Consider the following 20,584-nt stretch of genomic DNA (forward strand, 5'->3'; position numbering starts at 1 on the left):
TATAGATGCTGGAAACGTCATGAAAATTAAGTCTCGTATAGTTTGGTATAACTTATTTTCTGTATATTTTCATATCTAGTTGCTCTTTTTATTTTTTAGGACTCATACCCCTAGGTGTACTGGCACATGTTGATATGTTACACAGGTGAGGCGGTCCTTTGAGTGCCAAAGAAGTGGAATGTATTAATTTTATGGAATACTGCATCTGGAGAATATTAATGTAAATTGAGTGCAGCTTATTCCATAATCATAGACCCACAGTATTTCATGAAGTAACTTCATCCACAGTGATCTCATGTTGCAGAAATAAATGAAAGTTGCATGTGTGCAATTCTACTGATTGTACAGCAGTTGCCTGTCATGTATAATATTCAGGCTTGGGAACAGATTTGAAAAACTTTGAGTGTGAAGGAAGCGGTTCAACTGATCTGGCCAGAGACTAGCAGCACTCCTTCAAGGCATCTCCTGTAGATGTGAACACTTCAGTGCAGAGATATATCCCCAATTAGCTGAATCCATTATCATTAGTCATTAAAGGTCATGTTCACCACTGGTGTAAATAGAGGCAGTTCAACAGAGCTGTGCCCACTTAGGTCAGTAGTGGATTTGGCCCTACAATATTTTTTTCAGTAGCCCGTGCTCTGAAGCACTTGTGAGGATTTTTGTTTATTTGTGGTTTAATTTTCTGGTTACTGTATTCTGCTGCTGGTCGTAGGCCAGTGGATGACATTTGGCTGCTTGAGATGCCTTATTGTATCTGCATTTATTAGACCTCTGCTCTTTCTCCACACAGATATTCCAACCTCTTTCGTGATGTCCCAGGTCATAGATCATTAAGGCAACTCACAACATATGGTGGGAAGTGTTCTTTTGCTGCCGAGTGGCCAATGGCTGACTTATCTTTAAGTACTGCCTTTCAGCTCCTCCACTCTTTATGTGAATGAATGTCTCATGCCATATACATCTTAGGAGCAGAGAAACCAAGAGAAAATACAGCGAGAAGGGGAGTTAGCTGATACTGCTGTCCCAAAAGGGATCAAAATAAGGGGAGAAGGAAAGGGATGGAGAGGAAATGAGAAGTTTGATGGTGCCTTAGAAGGGAGGAGAGCTGGAAAGAGGGATTAGAAGGATATTGGAAAGACATGCAAAAAATTTAAGAGGTATTTCACATCAGAAGAACACCAGAACAACTCCTGCAAGAGGCAGGAACACAAGAGATCAATAGCAGATTAGATACTTATACAGGGAGCAGGAACATGAGGGACAGCAAAGGAGACAGCTGTGGGGAAAACAATTTCAGGGAGCAAATGTAAGGGATGATGGAATAGAAAAGAAGGGAGCAAGAAGCAATTATTTATTGATGTACTGTATTTTTATACAGAATATTGAGCCTATTGCATCTTCCTACTAAGTAAGACCTCTAGTAAAATGATCTTTTTCTTACATGTTAATTTCATGAAAAAATTATAAATACCTGTGGGCATCTGGCAGCACTATAGCAATCTCCAGCTGTAGCAAAAGGAACAGCTCTCCCAAATACAGTCTGAGCAAAGAGAAGGTCTGTAGCTAATAAACAGATATGACAATTATTTAGCACTGGAATTTTTGCTTTATAAACTTACACAGAAAGTAGCAAAAGTATTACTTCAGTAAACTGCTTCCATGTACATTTTAAATGGCGTGTTTCATTAAATCCATGTAACAGTGACAATGTTGTCTCTCAGATTCATAGATTCCAAGGCCAGAAAGGATCATCGTGATCATTTAGTCTGACCTCATGTATAACCCAGGTCACAGAATTTCCCCCAAATAATTTCTAGAAATAAGTGTCTAAGGCCTGGAAATTGAGAGAGAACATCTCTGATTAGTGAAAATATTCCAGCTAGATTACAAAATGCAACACAATTAGAGGCACAGTAGACCCTTATCCACTCACCACTAAATGAAGAAAAAACAACATAAATAATTAAGAGATTGCATTAACACCTTGAGTTTATTAATTCACAGAACTGCATGTTAACACAATAAGAACTCTTATGACTTGCTTTAACATCTAATTTTGTTGTCCATTTGTGGCATATGTTAAATTTGGTTTTATTTTTGTCATTGATTACAGTATATCCATTTCCTTGTGGCGAGAAGGGCTCTTTAACTAGTAGATTAGGGCATAACAAGAACCAATGGCTGGAAGTTAAAGCCAGACAAATTCAAATTGAGATAAGGTGCATGTTTTTAATAGTGTGGGTGATTGACCACTGGAACAAACTAACAAGGGAAGTGGTAGGTTCTCCATCTCTTGATGTCTTCAGATCAAGGCTGCATGCCCTTTTGCAAGATATGCTTTAATCAAACAAGTTATTGGGCTCAATATGAGGGTAACTGGGTGAAATAGGCCTGTGATATTCAGGAGAACAAACTCAATGATCTAATGGGCCCTTCTGATCTTAAAATTTATGAATTGTGCTGAAAATTTTTTAAAAAGTGTTATGTAATGGGAGGATAAATACAATTGGGGTTTTTTTGTACGGAGTTTCTTAAATGTTTTACATTCTAAAGTTCAAGTAAATTTGGACATTCTTTTAAGTGTTGATCTCACATGAATGCATACAACCTGACACATTCATATTAACAAAAATAACAATAAGCCACACACCACATTCCCTCTCCCCCATACCTCCAAATTTAAGGTTAGAGTTAATGGTTTTACTAAAAAGTGCTGATTTTCAGTCAGTCAACGTCCTACTTCCCTTCTCATCCCTATTGTTCATGATCATCATCAACTTACATAAATATAAAGCTTGGGCCTTTGAACACACCTTGAACTTAGACAGGTCCCTTGAAAACATCTCTAGATTTGGAAAACAAAATCCATGTAATCTGCTATAGGAAAAGGCTTAGTTCTTCTCTTGAGAAACACAGACACATGCAGATTATGCATGTGTATTAAAGTTAGGAGAGATCCATGAAAGCTTAAGGTTTGAACCTGTGAAGTTCTGTGTTTCTTTCATGGAAGTGCCATTGTAGTTAAGAGTTTTGTTTGCACAGAAATGGTGCAACTGCGTCCTCAATTTGCATTTATAGTAGTCGCTTTAAAATTCCAACAGAAGGATCATATTACGTAGAGGTCTATACTAATATATAAACACTTACTTTTAATTTGCATAGAGATTATATCAATTCTTATTTTGCTAAAAGTAGTGTGTCCAGCAGCAAGGTAGTCATTTCTGCATGCACAGTCTTGCCTTCTGCTTCCATTGAAAGGACATTCGTATGGATTTTGTAACCTGCAATAGCACATTTTGATTTCTATTTTGATGTTTTCTAAAGTAGTATCATACTGAATCATAATCAAATCATTTTATACTAAGCACAGAATACCTTACAACAAATATTTAATAGTAGGACATTCATACCCTTGGGCCAACTGCAGCACTGGTATAACCAGGTGCTATTTTCACTGAAAAATAATAAAAGGTCATCTGTAAGGTCAGTTACTGCAGGTACACACACATTCAGTATGGAAATATATTTACATTAGTGATGTACATTTGTATGCCTACATCTTTGAAAATTGGGTCCAAAAAATATTTCTATGCATATGCTTCCATAAAGGAAAACTCTGCTTTATAGTTTCAAAGTACCGAATACATTTCATAATGTAAGAATCGCACTGACTTTAAAAACAAGCCCTTTATACCTGTATCCATATACTTCAGAAAAGTTGTCTGCTTCTCCTTTAACCAATGTTAAATATTCTCTGGGATTCTCAAACTGCATCCCCGAACAATAAATCTACAACCAAAAATATAACCCTTATTACATAATACAAGTTTTATTTCACAACCCACCCTTGTGATAGAAATTTTGATAGTACCTTTATCAATCTTCCTTTAACGCTAAGTAAATATTCACCATCCTTTCTAATCCTTTTTTTAATTTGGATTTCTTTGCAGCTAGTGAAAGCTTCACCTTAAAAATGAATGATTGAACCATATCAATATTTCATGAACTGAGAATTGAATCTGAACAGCTACTTGTGTATATTTGCATTGCAAAGATATTTATTTTACAGTTTTTACATAAATATCCCAAGAAAGCATTTAGTACAGTACATAATCATCACTGTCAATTACTTACATTCTTTTGCATGACAGATCTTTCTGGCTGCTGGTTTTAAACGTGACAGGCACAAGCTACTGGAGAAACCATTTTCAGTCACGCATTCTACTCTTCTTTCCTTTATTCCCACTCCACAAGCTACTGAGCACTACACATATAACAAGAAGTTCAGAAGAAAATAAATCATTAACACTGTCAGCAAATAAATTTTGGTAAACTTTTTTGTGTTTGAGGCAACTGTAAAGTTTTAGTTTGCACATTTATACTCACTTTGCTCCATTTCCCCACCTTCCAAGTAGCTGCTTGTAAACATCCCCTGATATTACATTTATAAATGTGTGGGGAAGGCACTATTGGGCAATCTCGATATGCTACCGAACGAAGACCATAGGCACGATTATTCTGAATAGTATGGATTCCAATACAATATGTGATCCTTTGCCAGTAATCAAGCCCACAGCTGGCTGAACACTGAAATAATAACAAAACTCATTATTTTCGATAACAGTTGCAGCATCAGAATATAGAGTTAGTGAGTTCTGATCCTCTCTTCAGTGAGAGTATGGGGTGAAGTAGCCATTATTTCCATATATGCTGGCCCAGCAGATCTGAGTAATGATCTGGCAGAGTACAGAAATGGCGCTCTGTATTAACTATGCCTCAGGACTTATGGAGCCTTTGGAGGTGGGAGCTCATGCCATCCCCTGTCCCAAGGCAGGAACCTGGCTCTGCAACTACCTCCACACAGTGCAGGTGAAAAAGGCCCAATGGTCCAGGAGCCTAATGTAAAGCCTACTGAACTCAATGGAAAGACTCTCACTGACTTCAGTAGGGCTTTGGATGAGGCCCCTGGAGAGGTTCTTCAGTACACAGAAAAGGAATTTGGTGGTTAGGACCAAGAGGAACAGCTGTTCTCTAACTGAGAATCTTCAGGTGGGTTGAGGTGTGGCTAGTAGATCATGGCAAAATCTCTAAAACATGGCGGCTGCTGCAAACAAGGGGGAGAAAACTGATAGAAGGGAAGAAGCTCCCTTTATCTTCCTGCTGATGCCATTTCACCCCATCACAGTTCCTGCTACTCCTTTACCCCCTGTACTCTGCTCCAGAGAAGAGTCACTTAAAGATGGTGAGAAGCTGACAGTCTAGAGCTGGTGCCCTCCAGCACTCAAGAGTACTCAGCCCCGCCCCCAGGCTCCGGCTGCAGCACAAATGCAGTGGGAGACGGAGAAGAGCTTAAGTATTGTCCCTGTTGCTCCCACCCACAGGTATCAGAAAACACCTACCCAACAGTATTCCTCCCACGGAGAGCTGCAACGGATTGTGGAACACAACCACATAGGACTGTGGTATTGGAACCACAACAAGAAATCATGGCTGGTGTGAATGTCCCATGCGGAAAAAGTCTAAAATTTTTTTTTTTACACAGAATGTACAATTTATATTAACAAACAACATCAAAAGGAAAATTTGGTTAGCAACATGATTAATTTACCTGTGACAAGTCTCCTGTAACCACAACATATTTACAGGGAGCAATCCTGCATTTTTTGATCGATGGAGGCTTTGTGGCAGGATCACAGGAACTTTCATTTACTTGGATCTTGTTTTCATCCACACACTTGACCTTCCGGCGTGTTTCCTTTTTCCTACATGATGCTGAGCACTGGGTATGACATAAACAAATTACAGGTTTTCCATTTAAAATGGTTATTTATAGAACAAATCTATCTGATGCACAAGTAAAACCTTGAAACAAAGATCTAGTGAAACCTATTATCTAGTTCAGTACAAAACACCTAGTGTGTCCAGACCTTTCACTTTGTTCTCAAAGCACAGATACCAGCACTTGTAATTATACATCCTGATTGTTTCATATATGACTGTGTAACATGTGAGGTGAGCCAGAGGTTAAAATGAAGAAAATGTCAGGACAGGACAAGGGGCTGGGTAAAAATGACTCCTTTGTGTGAAAGGATAAGAAACAATAAGCATTCAGTTAATGTAGGCTGGGTAACTTGGTCTTTAGAAAGTGAACATCTTGCAAATGTTAAGTTATAAAGGAGTTTTGATAAAATGAATCCAAACTCTACATTAGTAACCATTAATATTGGATATAACTGTGAAAGAAGAGGCAGGAACAATGTGAACAAAGGAATTTCACACAAAGGGTAACAAACATGAAGTGAGTTACCAAGAAGAGAGAGCAAAGCAAAATGCATTTATGTTTCCAGTTGAGAGCTCTGCATTTCTAAATGAAAAAATACAAGCATTTGGAGAGAAGGAAAATCCGTACTTATTCTTGAAAATTTGTATTTCCTGTTATAAAACTCATTATCCTAAACATTTCTAACAGTCTAGAGAATCTCTGCACCACTGGTTAGCACATCATGTTTATGTTTGTCTTGGCTAATATTCATCCCTTGTGTGCCAGTACCACAGCACTCCCAATACTCCAATAGTGGGTACCTCAGGACCTCTTTGACACGTTAGTGCCACTTCCTTTGTCTTTGGTGAGGGCTGAGAAGGAGAGGTGGCAGCACTGTGCTGGTTGGGATCCAGGAGATGATGAGAGGAAGAGGCAGCCGATGAGGAGCAGAGAACCCAAGGATAGAAGAGGGACATTGAAAGCACAATACAGGGAAGCTGAAGCATAAAGACTAGAAAACGGCGAAGGAAGACGTGGAAGCAAATGAAGCTAGATGATGAATTTTTCAAAAAAAAGTAATTAAAACAGATGTTTCAATTCTCAGTTCAGATAAATGTTTTCAGAGGATTTTTTTGAAAAGGAAAACAAAATAAATAATTCCCCTAAAGAAAAACAGCCTTCACCTGAATGGACCAGGAAAGGGTGCATGTGCACAACTCCCCATGAAGCCAGGGTTCAATATTAGCATCATCAGGCGAGGTGCCCATGTGCATTATGTGCAAAACATTCTTGTGACGCTAGCACTAACGGCTAGTACCACAAGGATGTTCTGTGCGTGTGAAGTTTTGGTTCCTCCCCTCTATTATGCTAACATCATAGTACTTCAATGATTACAATTACTCTCATATTATAAACCAGGGTTTCTCAAACTTCATTACAATGTGGAGCACATATTAATAGAGATTGTCTCTAGGATACCTCCCCTCACAATCTGTCATGTGGGTACTCCCATTCTTGATCACATAATATCACTCTGGCAAATACTGCAGTTGCTTACATGAGAAAGTGACAGTAGGAATGTATATATCTTCAACTTTCTTGTAATTGATTTAGCAGGAAAATATGCCAGAATTATGTGACCAATACCCCACTCTTTGCAAGCCACCAGCAAGTGATCTGTGGATTATCTGTGGTTTATGGCATGTACAGTAATAGCAAGTCAAGAGGACTATACTTTTACAGTATAAATATTGCCGCATTTAAGTTTAAAAATCATCATACCCAGATTTGGGACTTTGTTCCCCAGTAGCCTGATTCTAAGAGGCAGCATCCCTGAGGATTGAGTTATAAATTAATATTATTACATGACAGCTAGGCTACCTGTGCATCTTCCTGGCTATGCTTCTTTTTTTATTTATCCGCAACAGTTGCTTCACATTTTTACTTATTTATTTTTTACAGTTAAAATAATATCAAAACTATCTACAATTCTATGCCTTTGGATCTTCTTAAATGGATATGTCATGTTTTATTTTATTTCTTATTTTTAAAGGCAAATCTTCACATTGTAGAACTTCCCATTGTGGAAAGAAATGTTCCCAAAAGGATTTTATCCTTGGAGTGTCTACTGAATACTTCATCCTTCATGACATTCCCTGTAGATTTTTTCTATTCTTAAAAGGTGATTCTTCTATAGTTTCTGATTTTTGAGGCCTCCACTGTTAAACATATTCTACACTACATATGGTTTACATCAGATTGAAGAGAGAGAGAACTATTACATTAAAATTAGTTTTAAACTCCCCTATTAGGGACTTGCTGATACTTTCTGCACTGTTTATGCCTACAACTGTAGACAAACAAGTTCTTTATTAGAAACAAAAAGTGCCTTTGAAATTTCATGTCACAGCTTTTGAATTTTGCAGGCCTGTTCACATTTGCAGGCCAGTTACTTCACACTAGTTGAAAGGCCATACTTACATCTTGCCATTCATCTGTCAGCCATTGGTACGGCACACAGGCAGGCAGCCAACAGGGCTTCTGACTAGGGGGCTGGGCATCATGATTACACATTGCTTCATTCACTCGACCCCTGCCTTTCAGCCGACAGTAAACATCCCGTTGTTGAATCCCCACTCCACAGGTCACCGAGCACTAAAGAAAATACATAGACTTTAAGGTCGGAAGGGACCATTATGATCGTCTAGTCCAACCTCCTGCACAATGCAGGCCACAGAATTTCACCCACCCACTCCTGTAACAAACCCCTAACCTATGTCTGAGCTATTGAAGTCCTCAAATCATGGTTTAAAGAAGTGGAGAGCTTCCTCTATGGCTCCCAACCAGAGGAATCAGCTCCTTAAAGGAGAACTTCATCATGAGCTCTCCTCACAAACACATCAAAACAGCTGTCTGGAGTTCCCAGGCTGTCTGGATGAGCTGGTAGCCACTGAAGAAGTAAGTGAGGCTGGTCTCCTATAACATCTGCTCCTCTTTCTAGCCTGGTACTGGTAATGGGACATACACAAGGCATACCAGTGTGACTGCTGGGGACAAGAAGAGAAGAAGGCATTGGTGATATCAATTTGCCTCTCAATGATACTGAATGTGATTCCTAAAGTATCAGACACTGAACCACCGTAGATAGCAAATTTTGACTAGCAATCATTGGTACCAAGTGAGAAGGTTCTTGGACTGCCAGCAAAACCGCTACTGAGAGACTCAGCAGATGGCATGCTGCAAAATATGTTTCAGGAGTTGACAGTATAGGGATAGTCTCTTGTTGCTGCTGCGCCAATGAAGATTGCACTGCTTAGTCAGGCAGTGTCGGTCATAACAGGGCAAATGCGAAGAGTAGTGGATTGGATATTGCTGTTCCATCTCACCATCAGACACAGGCATTGAAATTCTCATTGTTACAACAAGAAGCAGAAAAGCAATTGAAAAGTTTCTACATATACATTTTCTATTATTGTTGACCTTATATATTCTTGGCATATGGGAAGAAAGGGATCCACCTTAGCTATTCACATGCTAATCTAAATAGCTTTCTCACACACAAACAAATGTTCTTTGTGCAGCTTCATCTTACCATTTCCATCCAATATTTTTAAGACTTCAGCAACCACCAAATGATAAGAGTTCTTCCCCTTTTTCTACCTCTTTGTTTCCTTTTAGGATACCCAGTCCACCCCAATCACATAATTGGCAAAGTTCCTAAAGTGTGCACCTTTTAAAGAGACAGAATAAATTATCTGATACAATTTGACTAGGAAAGATATATACCACAACTTTTAAAATTCATTTTATTTGAAGATCCCAGGCGCAAGAGTGGAGGTGCTATTCTCCAGACACATTTGTAACGTAATCATTAACTTTCCAGGTGCCTACATGAGAATGTAAAAGAGACAATAGACTCTGTATACACATTTCTGTATTCATGTTATATTCTTCATCACAAGTACATGCCTGTGTCAGACAGATTGTTATATAAACTGTTAATTTCAAAACAACAATAAAAAGTCAAGATGCTGAAATGAAGAATTTGCTATAATTCTCCAGGACACATCTTTGGTTGCAAATTATCAAACTATAAGGCTAATACTTTCAATTATATTTTAATAGGAAAAATGTACTGAAATGCAATTATTTATGATGCATGATTATACTGTAGAAATGTTATAATTTATTCTGTCTCAACATACTGTCACCCAGACACATGACTAGGGGTAGACTTGCTGAAGATGACTCAGACAAAACAAATTTAAGTTGCAAAACAAAACATCTATTAATGCTAATACAACAAAATGTTTCAGAGTGTGTGACACTGGAGCACATTCACAAACTTCCACACAATCTCTGCTTCCAGTGCTGTACTGTATGTCTTTTATACACCTGTCAAATCCTTACTGCCTCCATTTCTTTGAGTTACTAATTACCACACTGATGATTCTGTAAACTACCTCCAGCAAGGTTGTCCCAGGCTTACTGGTAACAATTGTCAGAGACTGACTGATCAATTCTCAGAGCCATGTTCTTTCTAGAACAAATTTGGGAGTAGAGGCAACTGCCATTCTCTCTTTATCTTAAATAGCCTTTACATCAAGGGTCTGATGTTGGGAAGTCAAAACAAATTAAACTCAAGTTTTTTCCCTCACTCACTGGGGAACACTGTTTTCTTCTGACTTTAGCGAAGCTGACACCACATTGCAATACCCACTGTTCTCCTTAAAGAGTTGGAGAAATAGAATGTTACGGTAATTAAGGAAAAAAGGAGTTAAAGAGCAGGATTGTTAAGTACCATTCACTCTCTATTTGTACCACAGACACAGGCATTCATAGACTGGGTCAGTTCTTCTGCTGTGTTCACTTCCTCTCAGTGTGGCAAAGAAGTGAGACTGTCAGGGCGCTGATTATAACTTCCTGATTCTCCACTTACCATTAGGCATAGGTCAGAGCAGCCTAGTTCACTGACCTGTGCCAGCTGGCTATGGTAACCAAAGGACCATTTGCCAGCTACTGACTGCCAGAGTACATCATCTGCAGGAACACCCTTTTGTGTACCTCCACACTTCTCCACGCCCCACACTAGAATCTCCCTCTCTTTGCACTGCCTGAGTAGCACAATGCAGCCAGGGTAAAGAACCTCCATAATAATCAGGCTCCCAAAGCAAGAGAGACTCTTAAACAACAACGAAGCATCCTGGGGGTCTCTGTTGGGGAGAGGGATAGTGCAGGAAAAGAATGGAGCTTCTACCTCCCCCCATCAAGTTCTTCAAAGTCAGAGATCCCTAAACAGATAAAAAGGGGATGGGAAGAAACCCAGCTTTTGGCCAGGCCATTTGTCCGAGTTCCTCCCCTTCAACTCCAGGGGACTAAAGAATGTGTGTGGAACACTATTCAGTTGATCAGGTAAACTGATCCGTCCCATATATACACAGAAGAATGACAGAAACCTGCAATACTGCTGATGAATACATTATTATATATATTATGATAATACCATAGCCTGCAAATGTTAGTGTATGTTCTATTGTTTATAGATGATGGACAACGTTTTCAAAAGCATGCATGTGATGTAGGACACAGTGGGATTCAGGTTCCTTGGTGCCTAAGACACTTTTGAAAAGGTTACCCTCAAAGAGCAAGTTAAAAGCAAAGTACTGCAATGTGAGGAATTATGACACAATACATTATTACACACTGATAAGAAAACCTCAAAAGATTTGGAGTTCTGTTTAAAAAAAAAATCACAGAATGTAAATGTTTATCTTAGCAATTTCATCTTGAATATACATATTAGGCTAGCTTCCCTTCAAGAACAGGCTGCCCTGTGAGAGGAAAGCCTCAAACTATTAATCAGCAAAAGATGCGTATTATCAAATAGATTTTCATTTTCACTTGCAAATTTGTCAGTCGTTTCTGTGATTTAGTTTAAAGATAAAAGCAAGACGTTAGACTGAGCCACTTCAGTTTAAACTGTAGATATAATTAGTGTGGTATGAAACAGCGTCCATATGAGGAGAGATTAATAAGACTGGGACTTTTCAGCTTGAAAAAGAGATGACGAAGGGGGATACAATAGAGGTCTATGAAATCATGACTGGTGTGGAGAAAGTAAATAAGGAAGTGTTGTTTACTCTCTCATAACACAAGAACTAGAGTTCACCAAATAAAAGTAATAGACAGCAGGTTTAAAACAAACAAAAGGAAGTATTTCTTCATACAACACACAGTCAACCTGTGGAACTCTTTGCCAGAGGATGTTGTGAAGGGCAAGACCATAACAGGGTTCAAAAAAGAACTAGATAAGTTCATGGAGAATAAGCCCATTGATGGCTATTAGCCAAGATGGGCAGGGATGGTGTCCCTAGTTTCTGTTTGCCAGAAGCTGGGAATGGGCGACAGGGGATGGATCACTTGATGACTACCTGTTCCGTTCATTCCCACTCAAGAACTAGAATTTGCCCCTGTCAGAAGATAGGATACTGGGCTAGAAGGACCTTTGGTCCAACAAAGTATGTTCTTATGTGTGCAGCACATCTAGCACTTTAACTGAAGCAGTATGGCATTAATATGGCCTTTTATGCTTTGCTTAGAAGGAAGAGTGGTATATAATTACAGTAAATTTTACATACATCCTTCCACCTGTTGGCCTTCCATGCAGGACATCTGATAGCTCTACAAACTTTGTGGGTTCGAGGCTTCTTTAAATGTCTACAGTTTTCTTCCTCTAATTTAATTTGGAGGCTGTTCACACAATGCACATCACGATACTTTATACCCTTTCCACAGGAAACAGAACACTGGAAAAGAAGAAATAGAGTTGCTTTATTCCTTTGTCTTTATTAGAATTTTAAAATACCATGAAAAAAACAGAAAAAGCAAGCACTTAGCATATACCATAATACAAATAAGTAATAACTGTTTTATATTGTACAATATCTACTGTACATGTCTACTTTGAAGTTACCATAGAAGTTGTTTCCTAATGAACAGTACTTATTGTTCACATCATGGCCAATAGTTAATTGTTCATTCATCCAATCAGTCATTTTTAAATATATGAGATCAGCCGTCAACTCACGAGATCTCATAAATATGCTGATTTCACAACAATTCATCCAGGCCTCTGTGTTTGTAAATAAATAGACTTCTCATTTGTGTGCATATAAGGAAAGATAGGTTATACAATTAATCAGAATAAATCATGAACAAAACAAAACCCCTTCAGTTTCCAGAATCTGTATGAGAATGTGTCATATAGACCCTAAAGCCTCATGGAGTTTGTACTGTTTTTGATCCTACATTACTATATCCTACATTACTATATTTTTACATTTACTATATTTTTATATTTATAATTTACATAATTTACATTTTATAATTTTTACATTTATAATTTACATTTATATTATTTACATTTATATTTCAGTGGGGCCAGGATTTCACCCCAACTCTCTAGCAGCTCTCTTCACTTCTGCAGATCCTATTTAGGTCCTGATCCTGCACTATTTAGTGTGTGGGTGGAATGGGTGTATTTCATACAAGTAAAATCAGCAATATTTGATGCTGAGATTGAAAATAAATTAATGAAACTGTTGCCTTTTAATATCTGAAGAATTAATTTAGCGGATATATTTATTTCTGGAAAAATGTTGATGTACAAAAGGAATTTTTTTCTCTTTCCATTTTCAGAAAGGGTACAGTTTAATTTATTCTAGGTTTTAGACTATGAGTTATCATAGGCCTTAGAAGTCTTGTGCAAATGCTTCCACTACAATCAGGTGGAGAACGATTACGCATTCATACACATATGCAGAAAAGAAGACTTAGCCAAAGTGGGTAACCTCCCCTTTCTTCACAAATGCCAGCAGGAATTTTCTTCTTTCTTCTATCTAGTGTCTTTCATCAGGGGAATTTACATCACATCTCAATATAATCAAACCTTGTAACATCATTTTCTATTTCCAGGAAATAAAGTTTACAAAATACAGCCCCCTGGCTGCAAAAATTTTAAATCATCTTGCCTTAAAACTACCAGTGGAAAGCCACTTTACAGAACTGTTTTGCTGAGACACACACATTTTACACAAAGATGCTCATCAGGTATAATTAAATAGAATGTTAACTTTCTTACTCAGGCCTTGACCTGCAAAGACTTAGGCATGTGCTTTAACTTCATATATGTAAATAGTCCCATGGATTTAAATGGGACTACCTGTGTGTTTAAAGTTAAGCATATGCATAAATCTTGGCAGGATTGGGACCTGAGCTGTATTTATTAAACATCATAATTGATATCATGTCTCTTTATGTAACTTTCACTATGTTTTTAGAACAAAACTACTGGCTTACCCCACAACTAACAGCATACAGTTCTAATTGGCCTTGACTACAAAATGGGAATGTTTCTAAACTAAATCATTTTTCCTTCATGTGAAACTTTCAGTTTATGGTTTTAAAATGGTGTGCATATAATTTAAAGGATTTGTGTTACATTTTGAATAATCCAAAGAGAGGAAAATGTGGTAAATGCTGCATATAAAACAATTTGCTGTAACTCAGCTATTTCTTTACCTTTATCTAAGACTAAGGTTGGTGAGAAAGCCTGCAATTTTTGCAAACTTTATAATTATAAAGGTATTTCAAAGATAAACTCTGATTTCAAAGGATTTAGACCTCAAAGCATCACACATTGTCTACACTTAAAAATCTAAAATACTAACAAGACCTTGAAACATGGTAGTACACTAAAAGTTTCTACAGATATTTAAAAGAAGTAATAAAATGCATGTACAAAGAAACACTCTAAAGATTCTCCCTTCTCATTCTGTTTTTAATAGAATGGAACTATAGTACAGCACAAACTCACGTCCCCATCTGATAAACTAGGAAGAGATCACATTCACATGGCTGGATGCCACTCCTCAATGGCCTTCATCTGACAATCATTAGTTAATCCTCAAATGCTACTAGACACAGCCTTTCTAGCTCCTGTGAGCACTTCTTCATTCAAGAGATAGCATTACAAGAGCCCTGTTGTCAAAGAACTCTCTACTTCCAAAGATGCAATTTCTATAGCAGAGAACACAAAGGTAAGCTTAGTCTTTAATTCCTTGTTGCCCCTGCAATTAAAAATCAAGACACTTTTCATATTATATTTACAAATAATTTGCTTCCAAGGTATATCCAGCAATAATTTGTTTAATAAAATGTGAATTTTTTCCTTCTGCAGCCTTATAGAGGCGACCTTCTAAAGACATTATTTTGCATGTGTTTACCTATATACTGAATATTTATGTTTAATACTAACAATTCAAAACTTGAACACTTTCTTTAAAATTAGTGAGCCAAATCCAACCTTGACATGCCTCCTTTAATTTCAAATTGGCTAAATTTGCATTGGCCCTGTCTCCAAAGAAGGTTGAAGATTTAATCTTATAATTGCGACATAAATTAATAGCAGGTAGAATGTAAAAGGATCACTCATAGAATTTGCAGGAAAAATTATGTATATCATTTGAAGACATGATTCTAAGTTCTTTTATATAACAAAGTTCTACTATTAAACTTCATGGTTAGAGTAAGATTATACCGGAAACAGAAAATAAACAGAACCAAATGTTTTGGTCATCAACAGCAGTGGAGAGGGAAGAGATGAGATGGTCATTCGAAAGGAAAATACAAGACATAATAATTATAGGACTATAGGTGGGCCAAACAGGTTCTTTTAAAGTTCATTATCTCTAATATTGCTCATTCACGTGCAAATGGTTAAAACCTATTGAAATGTATTCTATGTCTCAATGAAAATGTGGAACCACAAATGAAAGATTACCTAACAGATATTTACAGAAGAAAACTAGGACTTGATGATTCTTAAAGCTGTTTAAATTCGTAACGAAGAACATTTAATTTAATTGTGGGAAATGGACTTTCATTTTACACTCATGTAAATTTATGTAAATAATCCCAAATTAAAACCATCAATAAAACCTAATGAATGATTTTTAAATGGCAGTATATGACATGAAAATTTGTCTTGGACTTTCCAGTTTGTACCAAGAAAAAATTAAATTAACTGAGAAACGATAGTTGCAACAATGATTTTATTTTTAATATAGAGGTTATTTTTTTACTTCATGCTTATCTAATGCCATAGTTTGGGATTATGTTTAAAAAAATTTCAAAATGCAATTCAGACCTCATACTTTAAGAGTAACCTTTCTAGGAAACCTACCGACAGGATCCATAGATTTTGTATCCTTTTCTCTGTTATATGTATCTCAAATTATGGACCTGATCTTGAATTCCGGCACACCCAAAACTCCCATTCATTATAGGAATCAGGACACAAATTAGTAGCTTCACTGTTTGGGCTATATTATTTATGTTCCAATAGAACGTTCTAATTCACCAACATTTAAGTCTGATTGACTTGTTCAATATACTTTTGTCGTTTCAGTGCTCAGACTACCTATGGAAGGAGGAGGAACAATCGTTGATATACCAGTAATAAAAAAAATACCAATGATAAACATTTACTGCATTTTAAATTCTTATTTAGCATAGTTTACTATTGTCATTCAATCTGTAAACCTCAATCTCTACAAAATTATTTAAAACCAAAAGAACCCCAAACAATGAAGGTACCGCTCAACATGTGTAAGAGTGGCAGAACTGGACCTTAAGGGCCTGATCCAAAGTACATTCTGATCAATGGGAAGACTCTCACTGACTTCAAGTGGGGCTTAGATCAGATCTTTGTTAGTTAACATACAGTAGAACCTCAGAGTTACGAACACCTTAGGAATGGAGGTTGTTCACAACTTTGAAATGTTCATAACTCTCAACAAAACATTATAGTGGTTCTTTCAAAAGCTTACAACTGAACGTTGACTTAAAACAGCTTTGAAACTTCACTATGTAGAAGAAAAATGCTGCTTTTAACCATCTTTATTTAAATGAAAAAAGCACAGAGACGGTTTCCTTACCTTGTCAATTTTTTTAAAACTTTCCCTATATTTGTTTAGTAGTTTACATTTAATGAAGTACTGTACTGTCTGCTGCTGCCTGATTGCATACTTCCGGTTCCAAATGAAGTGTGTGGTTGATGGGTCATTTTGTAATTCTGGTGTTTGTAACTCTGAGATTCTACTGTAGTTGTTACAAGGCTCAGTTGTGCTATTTATGCGCAGGCCTGCATTTCTACCCAGGTTCTCTGATGCATGGGGAGAAGCACACCACCTCTTTGTGAGGTGTAGCTCTCTGCCATTTTTGTTCTACAGGCTGTTATGGAGGGGGCATCCCCAGAGGAGGGAGCAATCCCATTGTTCCCTTAAATGCAAGGACTGCAACTATACCTGGATCTCTTCTTGTTATGCAAGGTCAAGGAGATCCCTTGTTCTCTTCTCACTCTGCACACTTTCACAGGAGCCAGGCACAATTTGGCCTATAGTGCTCAGCACAGATATAACACTTTTCTTTGTATAACCTATTGTAAAAACAGGTTAGTTATTTTTTACTTATTGATTAGAAACTTGAATTGATTTTGGAGTTGTATGAAGAACACATTTTCCATATATAATGGATCACATGTGTAGAAAGACTTCCACAGGAACTTTATATCTTGGAAGAAATATGAATATTTTTCTTAAAACAATGTTCCACAACTTTTTTATCCTGAAATTTTAGCATTTGTCTCAACACGGTTTAAGACCGGGGTCAGCAACCTTTCAGAAGTGGTGTGCTGAGTCTTCATTTATTCATTCTTATTTAAGGTTTCGTGTGCCAGTAACACATTTTAACCTTTTTAGAAGGTCTTTTTCTAGATGTCTATATAATATACAACTATTGTTGTATGTAAAGTTTCAAAATGCTTAGAAGCTTCATTTAAAATTAAATTAAAATGCAAAGGCCCCCGGACCGGTGGCCAGGACCCAGGCAGTGTGAGTGCCAGGGGCAGCTCTAGGTATTTTGCTGCCCCAAGCACGGCAGGCAGGCTGCCTTCGGCGGCTTGCCTGCGGGGAGGTCCCTGGTCCCGCGGATTCGGCGGCACACCTGCGGGAAGTACGCCGAAGCCACAGGACCAGCGGACCCTCCACAGGCATGCTGGCGAAGGCAACCTGCCTGCCGCCCTTGCGGCGACTGGCAGAGAGCCCCCCGTGGTGAGTGCCACTGAAAATCAGCTTGTGTGCTGCCTTCAGCACACGTGCCATAGGTTGCCTACCCCTGGGTTAAGATAATATTTCTCATATTGCAGATCCTTTAAAAAATATTATAGAACTCCAGTGAAAAGCTGGAGTTGATTAATATCGTTCAAAGTCATTCCATAACCCTGGTAACTAGGAGTCACTGGTTAAGTCTTTTTTCGGTATTAAAATTTTATGAGGATCAGCCTCATGCAGCTACTGGCACTCTCTGAAGTGTACAAGTTAATGCTTATGCAGAAGGAGCATAACCAATTGCTAGCAAATTAAGGCTCTTTTAAAACAGCTTAAATATAATTCTGAGCAGTTCCAATAAATAAAGCTTTATTTTAGATGTATCCTTTTTTATAGATACTTTGAAAAAAACTAAGCAGTTGGATTTTTCTTGGAATTTTAGTCTACATTTATTATAACTTCTTTTCAAGGGTAACATTTTGTGTCCGTACTCTAACCAGGCCAAATGGGTTTTTCCAGACTCCACTTGGAAAACAGCTTAGCAAGTGGAAAGGCTATAAACAGCTCCACCTTGTGCTTTTATTCGCAAGTGAATGGCATAAGAGTTGTAAGGCTATGGCCAAGAGGGGAAAAGTAGCATCTAAAGAGAATAACATATTATCACTGTAAAAAAAACCCAAAAAACTTTTAGGTGTGATTGTGTGACCGTATAGAGCCAGCATATTCAAATATCACAAACTGCAAGAAATTGGGACTAGAAACTTTCAAATTCTAAGGCTCAATCCAGAACCTACTTCAGTGAGGTAACAGGAATCAGAAAACTGTTGGATTTCCTGTTGTGATCTAGGAGGCATGTTAGAGAAGGGAGGAGACAGCACTACAATGCCTTGTACTCTAATGATTTTTGGTTGGCACAATGGCTTCTAGGGCCATAGTCAAGTGGGAATCATTTAAACTGCTCTAAAACTATGCAAGGATTATAACAGTTCTTGGTTAGCTGCAGGATGGTGACTCTTTAAATGGCTTCTTAGCCCAGCTGTGCCCAGTGCAGGGGCCAGCTGGGAACTACTTCAGTCCCTGCCATTAGTTAGAGCAGGCTCTTTTCATGCCCTCTTTCAGCTGGCCCTGCCTCCCCCATGCTGGAGGGTTAGAAGTATTGGTGTAGAGTTGTTACACCAACTCTGCACCAAATATGCATTCCCTCTCTGCTGAAGGAATTCTCAGCTGGAGAAATTCACAGGGTTTCCCTCCCCTTTGCAGTTGTGGAGCATTGCAAAGGGGCCATATCAGACTCTAGAATTGGGCCTTTGTCATTTCTGATTTTTAAGTTACTAACTCTTTATTAAAATAAAATGAGTTTTTTACAGCACAAATTACTGCAACATACAAACATTATAATGTTTAACATTATACACTAAAAGAGAGGGTGACACACATAAAAGACCAGAGAAACCAGCAGAGTTGAGGCAGTGGAGTTTATCATAGGTATGTATATTATATACAGTCATTGCAATAATTCTCATTAATTTCATCCTACCTTGCCCATCTTCAGTTAGTTTATGGTTGTAGTCCCCATATTCCTCTTACTATTAGGGTGACCAGACAGCAACGGTGAAAAAATAGGATGGGGGGGGGCGGGAATAGGCGCCTATATAAGAAAAAGTCCCCAAAAACGGACTGTCACTATAAAAATGAGACATCTGGTCACTCTACTTACTATGGTGTTAGAAAAAAGATTCAGGGGCTATGAAGTGCCCTTTTACTGTTATGTGCAGGCTCACTCATTGTGTGTTGCAATGTGGGGGTGAGAAAGTGGCAACCAACAAGCTTCCACAAAATGCTTCTTAAGCTAGAATCCTGAACTCCTCAACAAGGCCACCCAGAGGATTCAGAGGGCCTGGGGCAAAGTAATTTTGGGGGCCTCTTCCATAAAAAAAAGTTTCAATACTATAGAATACTATGTTCTCAGGGGGGCCCCTGCGGGGCCTGGGGCAAATTGCCCCACTTGCCCCCCGCCCCAGGCGGCCCTGCTTCTCAAAGTCAGAATTCAGACCAGGGCACAACACAAAGATGGCTCTAGTGCCAGTACAAGATGACCTCTTTGTGTCCTGGACATAGGTAAGACCTGCATGCTCAGCCCACTGGATCTTTGACACAGTGGACTGCAAGACACTACTAACACAACTACATGACAAAGCAGGAATAGGTGGCTGAACGCTACCGTGGCTCCAATCATTCCTCTCTAGCTGAACTCACAGAGGTGTGATGGGTAACTGCTTCTCCTCCCTGAAGGCCTTCACTTATGGGCTCCTGCAGAACTCCATATAACACTTCAATACCTATATGAGCCTACTGGGAGATATTAAGGTACTATGGGCTCAGCCGCCAAAAGCATGGTGATGACACTCAGGCCTGGTCTACACTATGGGTTTAAAATGAATTTAGCAGTGTTAAACTGATTTAACCCTGCACCCATCCACACAATGAAGCCCTTTATATCGATATAAAGGGCTCATTAAACCAATTTCTGTGCTCCTCCCCGACAAGGGGAGTAGCGCTGAAATCGGTATTGCCATGTTGGATTAGGGTTAGTGTGGCCGCAAATCGACGGTATTGGCCTCTGGGCGGTATCCCACAGTGCACCATTGTGACC

The 20,584-nt window shown here is 38.3% G+C and overlaps 1 protein-coding gene across 3 annotated transcripts in view; it reads right to left on the reverse strand.

The window, feature by feature from the left end:
• Window positions 1–20,584, reverse strand: part of ADAMTS20 (ADAM metallopeptidase with thrombospondin type 1 motif 20) — a 202,294-nt gene that overhangs the window by 5,759 nt on the left and 175,951 nt on the right. For 2 of the 3 annotated variants that reach the window (XM_032804590.1, XM_032804592.1), the window contains 9 exons: window positions 12,403–12,570; window positions 8,246–8,419; window positions 5,612–5,782; window positions 4,390–4,590; window positions 4,138–4,267; window positions 3,875–3,969; window positions 3,698–3,792; window positions 3,151–3,284; window positions 1,475–1,566 (listed from right to left, as the gene is read on the reverse strand). In XM_032804590.1, coding sequence (XP_032660481.1) covers window positions 1,475–1,566; window positions 3,151–3,284; window positions 3,698–3,792; window positions 3,875–3,969; window positions 4,138–4,267; window positions 4,390–4,590; window positions 5,612–5,782; window positions 8,246–8,419; window positions 12,403–12,570 — 1,260 coding nt within the window. The remainder of the gene's footprint in view (window positions 1–1,474; window positions 1,567–3,150; window positions 3,285–3,697; window positions 3,793–3,874; window positions 3,970–4,137; window positions 4,268–4,389; window positions 4,591–5,611; window positions 5,783–8,245; window positions 8,420–12,402; window positions 12,571–20,584) is intronic. The other variant, XM_032804591.1, reaches the window with a different exon arrangement.

Source organism: Chelonoidis abingdonii, chromosome 1 (genome assembly GCF_003597395.2).
Source record: "Chelonoidis abingdonii isolate Lonesome George chromosome 1, CheloAbing_2.0, whole genome shotgun sequence".
NCBI lineage: Eukaryota > Metazoa > Chordata > Testudines > Testudinidae > Chelonoidis > Chelonoidis abingdonii.